Below are 7,875 nucleotides of genomic sequence, written 5' to 3' on the forward strand. Positions count from 1 at the left end.
TGCTTTTGTTGCCTTGTTCTCGGAGTTTTGAATGAGTGAATGACTTATATTGCTAATTTGACTAATTCATGTGTCTCATTAGTAAAAGCTTTTCTGGAACCACTAAATGTAACTTTTAACTGAAAGATTGGGGAGTATTTGCAGATGTTGAAATGCAAAAATTGGCAGCCAAACTTAGAAATCACCAAGTCACACGTAGCTCTATCTGCCTGAGACCCTGCAGATGTGCAGAGACTCTCATGAAAACCGCTTCTTGATAGGTTGTGTCAATCTAATGAAATTACATGGCTGGTTTTTTGTCGTTTGCAGAGTCAGCGATTGCAAGAAAGTTTGAAGAAAGTCAACCACATCAAAATCTTGGTATAGTATATAATTTGATCTGTTTTTGCAGTAAATCGCTTTTAACTTCAGCACCTTGGAATGACTTTTTCCAGATTTGATGCATTTCGATGGAATTGTGGCAACTCCAGTGAAACCACATTCTTTGGGAGAAAATCATGCATGTCCTGATGACATAATTCTACAGTTAGCGTAAAGCCTAGAGATTTGCACCATACATTGTTTGAACCCCTACAGTGCTTTTCATATAATCTGTTTGTAGTTTTATTGTTAGAATTGCACAAAGATTGAATAAACACCATTGACTTCACCTGCCCAACAATTTCAGAACACCCATCCTCCTGAAATGACAAATCATTTTGTCTCTCAGAATGCTTCGGGCTACTCTTTCTGAAACCTTCTGACACTAGTTTTTCTTTGCACAAAGGGGAATAAGGAAGAGAAAAGCAAGTGGCTCTGCTCTTTTCTTCCCGTGATATCTTCCTAAAGAGACCAGAACTTATTAGAGTGCTCCCTGGGGATAATTACTAGACAGGGAAATGAGGATTTAGCAGAGCTGATGGCCAAGTGTCAGTTCTGGTTTGAATCTTTTTGTGTTTTGCTTCATTGTATTTTAGAATTTCAGAAAATATATAGGTCAGATTCTAATTTAAGCAGAGTCACTGGGTGTTTCTTTGACACTTCTGCAGGATGGAGTTAAGCTTGTTAGTGCACTTTATTTCCGTCTTAGTCCGTGGCTTAAGCGCCTGGAGGGCCTGCCCGGCACTGCCTTCTGAGTGGGAGCGCGGAGCCTCTCACTTGGCCTGAGTTGATCCGAGTCCTCTCTTGGAAGAGGAGAGTGGCCCACTGGAGAAGCAGAGGGATGAGTGTACATCAGGAGACTTGGGTTCTCACTTCAGCCATAGCTCAGGGCCCCTGTGACGTTGAGTCACTCTTAACCGCCTCAGCCTGTGGGCTCAGCTGTCTGAAGCTCTGTTGGCTGGCCTCCTTTGACTGCGGACAGAGGAACACACATCCTGGACTAGACTACCAGAGTGAGCGGGCAGGAGTCAAGGCCAGGCCGGGCCTGTGTGCTTTCCGTCCCTCCCTTGCTGAGCCTGCTGGGGCCCCTGCTCGTGTCCTCCCTACTTCTTCCTCACCCTCCTCCAGGCAGGGAGGATCTGACGGGCTAGTTAATCAGCACTGGGTTTGGAGCATCTGTGTAAGGCCGCGTATGCCGAGGCATAAACCCTGCTCCTTCCTTCCTTCCAATAGCTGCTTTTCTCAGTAGAGGACACAGTAATTGGCAAACAGCATGAAGCACTGTGACCTGACAGTAATCAGTTATCATCATCATCGTCATCACAGCTGCTGTTTGTGAAATGCTTGCTGTGTACCCTGCACAGTACTAAGTACCTTACATGCATTATTTCGTATAACCCTCAGTAGTCTCCTTTGTACATGTGTTCCCTCTACCTGGAAACGCCATTCTCCTCAATTCTTTTCATGACTGATTTCTTATTCTTCAGATCTTAGTTCAAATATCACCTCTTCCTGGAGGCCTTCCGTGACCACCCTGTCTAAAACAACCCCCCACAGCCACCCATCACTCTGTCCCCTGGGTTTTCTCCTTTGTCACACTCACCACTATCCAGATTCATATTAGATATTTGTTGATTGTCTATTTTTCCCTTTAGGAGCTTTGCCAAGGCAGGGACTTCTGTCTTTTTGGTTTTTTCATGATCCTGTGCTGAGTATAGCACTTGGCATAGCGTAGGTGTTCAAGCGTGAATAAATCTGATCTGTTGTCGGATGCATTGGCTGCTCCCTTTTTACTGATGAGGAAACTGAGGCACAGCTGGGTTAAGTGAGTGCCCAGGCCACACAGCTAGGAAGTGGGAGAGCTGGGGTGACACCCCAAAGCCGTCTTCTTCACCATGGACAGTCTGGCTTAGGTCAGTTTACAGGAGAGATGAATGTCTGTCCTGCCTCAGTGGCCTGTGAGGAAGGGCAGGTCAGATGGTGTGTGGGAACGCAAGACGGAGATTGTCAGGCGTCAGAGTATGTCACTACGATGTCTGTCGGCTCTCGCCGCGGTCTCCGTATAGCACCATCATAGGTGCCGAGTCTCTGAATCCTCACAGTAAGTCACTGCGGTAGATGTTACTGTTTCCGTTTCTGTCGCTCCGATTAGTCACGTGTCCAGAGTCCCATAACTAGTGTGCGGCACAGCAGGACCTGGACCCAGGGTGTCTGAGAATAGCCGTGTCTGCCGCACACGGACTCCCTTCTCCAAGCTCCCGTGGGGCCGCCTTTCCCGTCTGGACAGCCCTTCAGGAGCCTCTCTCATCCCAGAAACCGACCTCTCCCCCAGCTCAGCACCCCCAGCCCCGAGGCCTTTTCCGGGGTACCCGGAGCCCTTGGGAACTGCATGTTCTCAGTGACTGGACAGGCTGCTGTTTGACTGCACTCTCATCCCGCACATGGGTACCTTCTGAAGTCAGCATGTAAGGGGACATCCCAGAATGCCCCTCTGGGGCAGTTATGTGGTTTTGTGTTTACGTCTCTGCTGGCTTTTAGGATTTTCGTTGTCTTTAGTGTTCTGCTAAGTAGGGTTTTTTTTTAAATCTTACTTGGGACTTGTGTTTATTTAACCTGAGGATTCAATTTTTTTTAATCAATTCTGTCGAATTCATTTTTTCAAGTACGACCTCTCTCTAGTCTTACCTTCTGGAACTTCGTTCGCTGCATGGTGCACCTTGTCCTCCCGTGTTCCCCCAGTCTCTTTGCTGCTTCTGTCTCTTTTTCCCTTTGCTGCCTTCTGGTGCATTTCTTCAGACCTTCCTCGAGTCCAGGAATTTGCTCTGGAGCTGCCTCTAAGCTGCCATTTAACCCATTCACTGCATTTTCACTTTCGGTGGCTTTTCATTTCAGGAGGTTCTCTTTTTCAAGTCATCCTCTCTTTTATAATCATCTTTTTTTTGACTGGTTTCTGGTCCTTCATGTCTCTATTTAAACATAGTTGTTAGTCTATTTCAGATTGTTTTGCTATTTCAATTTCTGGGAGCACAAATCGTCCTCTCACTGTGTCTGCTGGCTCTTGCTCCCTGGGTTGTATTTTTTTTATTATGGCCTGGGTATTGTTTTTCCTAAGGCCACTTGTTAGTTTCACAGCTTTAGGAGTCCTGCACCACACGGGACATGCAGAGCACACCGACATTTCCATTTCTCCGAGAGAAGTCTTTCCTCCCTGTACACATCCTCAGCAGAGTGAAGCTTCCTTGCTGGCAGCGGGTGGAGTTTCTCTCTGTCTTTTCAATAGGGAGTGTTTTTTCAGGGGCCCTGGCTGTATGCGCACTCACCGCTGTCCCTCTCATGGGCCTGAGGACCCAAGGCCCTTGACACTCAAGCCGAGTTCCAGGCCCACGCGTGCTCCCCTCTCCCCAGCCCCTGCAGCGTTCTTTCTGTTTGCTCTTTGTTCTGGATTCACCTTTTTGGTGAGCCCAGCAATGGTTAAACTTTGTTTTGGTTATTGGTAATATTTAATCCAGCACTTCAGGTATTTGGAATTGCCCACTTGAGTATTGGCTTAGTCTACCATGTTGCTAGACCCAGAATTCTATGGACGTACCCTGTGCAGGATTTTTTATTCACGCTGACATGTGAGACCCCCAAGCTCCGAGAAACAAACAGAAGACTGTGTATGGAAATCTTGGTGCTCACAGGTCCTGCCTTACGCTGAGGACAGGGCAGTGGGTGTAGAATTTTGTCACTTCTGTTCCTGTTTCCTTATAGTGCTTACATTCTATTTAAATATAAAGTCCCTCTAAATGTTAATAGATTTATTTGTTTATGTGACAGTTAAAGGAGCTAATAGATGTGAAAGCCCAGGGATTGGCTCAGTGAGTAATTGGCAGATTTGAGTATACGTCTTGCTCTATCTGAGTCACATCCATGTGGCTCTTTGAAAGGTTAGGAGAGAAGATCTTGGGCCAACTACTTCCTGTCTCTCCAAGTTAGCGTTTCCTGTTGGGGCCCTACAAGTGAGACATCGCACCTGGGTTTTATGACTGGAATTGCGGTACTGGAGTTGTTGAGCGCTTAGAGGTCTTCTCTCCCCATGCCCACCTCCCCCCACAAGTACAGTCTGTCAAGGGCATTGCCACTCTGTATCCTGACCCCGTGGTGAAGCTGCTGGCCGACTGTACCTCTGTTCAGTAGAGAGCGTGAGCTTGGTGCTGGCTTACCTTAGTGCAGTGAACGTTTTCATCTGTTAGGAAATCCACTAATGAAGCTAGTTGTCTGAGGCCCATCCTGAATGTAAGTATGGCTTCAGTGATTTAGAAAATACGCAGATTCCATTCCAGACTGCTTATCTACATTGCCCGCAGGCCTCGCATTATGTGCTGAGAGTGTTACGCGGTGAGAGGAAAGCACTCGTTCTCTTTTTTCCATGGGTATAGAAAGTTCCAGTCAATCCTGCTTGAGTTACTGTATTTCTGGATGCTTGAAAGCTTTGGCTCTCTCAGCACTGATTCTTGTTCCACTTTTTCCCTACCTTTTTTGATCTTTAATGTTAGACCTATGTTTATTCATTATTATTAAAATTTCCTCCTGCTTTAATTTCACTGTACCAGTGTCAGATATTATAATTCAGCAGTGTATTCTCGGAACTGATTTACAATTATTTCTAGGAATTTTACTAACCCTTGATTATTGTTTCTCTATCAGCTGAAATTGATCTTTGAACTGTAGTATGTATGTGTTAAGAAAGTACACCCTCCCGCCTGTGTCTCGCACTTGCTGTTCATTGCGCGTTCGGAACTGACGGCGTTTCGTAACCTCAGACTCCATTTTTCAGGTGGAGGATGAGCTCAGCTCTCCAGTAGTGGTGTTCAGGTTCTTCCAGGAACTGCCAGGCTCAGGTAGGTGATTTTTAAAAGAGAGTTGTTTTTGTAACTATGTTTAAGGGCTTTGAATGTTAAACCATTTCAAGTTAAATAGATAGTCCAAAATATTTTGCTTGCTAAAATCTTGAGTCATCATTTGAGAAAAATTTAATAATTTTCAAAAGAACTCCCGGCCTGAGTGCCTTAGCATTTTCTGATAGTTTCCTGTGATAAACCAGTGGTTTCCAAATGCCAGTCCCTGGGCTAGTGCTGGAATGAATGGAAAGGAGTCCCTTGAAAAGAGAGATTTGGGGCCCTGCTCCCTGCATATTTTGAGTCAGTGGGTTGGATCCGGGAATCTCGATTTTTAAAGAATCTCCCAAATGCCACCAATCTAGTCCAGGGCACCGTTATTTTTCACCTAGACAGACACAGTCCCCTCTCAACTGACCCCCCACTTCTGTGCATTCCACACACCCCATTCCAGACCGTTCTCCGCATGGCAGGCAGAGTGAGTGTTAGAGTGGAAGGCACAGCAGGTCACTTCCGTGCCCGCAATCCTTCAGTTATCAGTGTTTCAGCAGAATGAGGTCCCACCTCTGTCCCAGGCCTTGTAAGGCCCACAGGTTCTAGCCTTTGCCTTCCTCTCCGACTTCCTCTTAAGCCACTTTCCCTCTTGCTCGCTGTGCTTCGGTCAGACTGATCGTCTCTGAGTTTCTACAGTAGTCTGTTGTTTGCTAGAGCAAAACCTTTGCACTCGGTGTTTCCTCTACCTTGAACATGTTTCCCCTCACTCCTCTTCCTGCTCACTCCTCCCCACCAGCCAGGTCTCCATGATGTCCCACTCCTCGGAGAGGCCCTCTCTGTGCTGTCTAAGGGAACTCCCTCATGTTATGTCTGAGTCCCTGCCTTCTTTCATGGCACTCACAACAATGCGTCGTGACTTCCTTCCTTTATGGTATTTCTTCAATAGAATGTAGACACCAAAATGACAGAAACTTGTCTGCCTCACACAGCACCTGGCCGAGTAGGCACCCAGACCATTTGATGAAAAGAGGATGGTTCTGTTGTGAAGCCCTATTTGGATGCTCTTGGGTTCTCTGATTTACCTTGCACACTGCGTGGTAGTCTCAGGGTAACTTACAGCGTTACACTTGGATTTCCTCTCGAAATTCCTTGAAAGGACAACTTTAAATGAAATTAAGAATTCTGTTTGTGTGAATATATTCAAGTGTTCTGCTTTTCATGAGGAAAAATATGTGGAAATTTTAACTCTCTGTAAGATATACGTTTTGTAAAATTTTTGATTCTGAAAGAAACCATAAATTTACCATTTTAACCATTTTTTTTAAGTGTTTGGCTTTTTTTTTTTTAAGATTGGCGCCTGAGCTAACATCTGTTGCCAGTCTTCTTTTTTTTTCCTTCTCCCCAAAGGCCCACAATACATAGTTGTTTATTCTAGTTGTGAGTGCCTCTGGTTGTGGCATTTGGGACGCCGCCTCAACGTGGCCTAATGAGCAGTGCCGTGTCCACACCCAGGATCTGAACCAGTGAAACCCTGGGCTGCCAAAGTGGAGCATGTAAACTCACCCACTCGGCCACGGGGCCAGCCCCCACCTTAACCATTTTAAATGCACAGTTCAATAGTGTTAAATACATGCACATTGTTGTACAGGAGCTCTCCAGAAAAGAGCTTCTTCATCTTGCAAACTGAAGCTCCACACGCATTAAACACTAACGCCCATTCCCCCCGTCCCTCCCCAGCCCTGGCAGCCACCATTCTTTCTGTTTCTCTGAATTTGACTACTTTAGGTATCTCATGTAAGTGGGATCATACAGTATTTGTCCTTTTGTGGCTGGCTTATTTCAATTAGCAGCATGTCCTCGAGGTTCTCCCATGTTGAGCATGTGACACAACTTCCTTCGTTTTTAAGGCTGAATAATACTCCATTGTATGTATATTCCACATTTTGTTTATCCATTCATTGTGAGACATACATTTGATTTCTGTAATGTTTGAGACTTTTCTCTCGGATTAATGTTGGGAGCTAAGTGAAATGGGTTGGAGGGGTATGTGTTTTAGTTAGCTGTGTTTCTTGGAGGTGAATCCCCTTTCTGTGTTTTGCTGTCAGATCCAGTGCTTAAAGCTGTCCCAGGGCCCAACATGGCACCTTCAGCAGTCGGCCGGGAGAGACACTCCTGTGATGCACTGAATCGCTGGGTGAGGATGTGGTCCCGTGTTCTTTCTGCTGCCTCCCAGATGGGCTAACACATGCTCGTGTCTGGGAAATCAGACCCACAGGAGGGACCTCTTGTGAAGGTGCTGGGCTCCATTCTGGGTTCTTAATCACATCGCCACCTCAAGTACTGTGGGACTTCTGGCAAGTCCTTTCAACGTTGTTCCCTCAGGTGACCATTTCCTTGCTGCTCTGTAAGGCTGTAAAACAAGCAAAACGCAGACTGCAGTGCGGCCCTCTGGAGCGCTGGCAGGTGCTTATAGCAGTGTCAGAAGGCACGTAAGCCAGAGAGGCCTGAACACGTCTCCTCGTCTGGCCATCCAGGTCAAAGGCATTATGCTTCAGCTGCCTTTTAACACTGAAATGGTACCACTGGGATTTTAGTGTAAAGCACGTTTGAAACAGTGTTAAGGATGTTCATCACAGTGGTA

General features: G+C 46.1%; 1 protein-coding gene across 4 annotated transcripts in view; it reads left to right on the forward strand.

Annotated features, from left to right (window-relative positions):
- The window catches only part of PDXDC1 (pyridoxal dependent decarboxylase domain containing 1), a 51,608-nt gene that overhangs the window by 35,544 nt on the left and 8,189 nt on the right, over positions 1–7,875 (forward strand). For all 4 annotated transcript variants that reach the window (XR_011424803.1, XM_023616283.2, XM_014730100.3 and 1 more), the window contains exons 13-15: positions 310–360; positions 5,180–5,243; positions 7,340–7,428. Coding sequence is in view for 3 of the 4 variants with exons in the window: in XM_023616283.2 (XP_023472051.1) it covers positions 310–360; positions 5,180–5,243; positions 7,340–7,428 (204 nt within the window). In the remaining variant the exon portion in view is untranslated. The remainder of the gene's footprint in view (positions 1–309; positions 361–5,179; positions 5,244–7,339; positions 7,429–7,875) is intronic.

Source organism: Equus caballus, chromosome 13 (assembly GCF_041296265.1).
Source record: "Equus caballus isolate H_3958 breed thoroughbred chromosome 13, TB-T2T, whole genome shotgun sequence".
NCBI classification, from domain to species: Eukaryota; Metazoa; Chordata; class Mammalia; order Perissodactyla; family Equidae; genus Equus; species Equus caballus.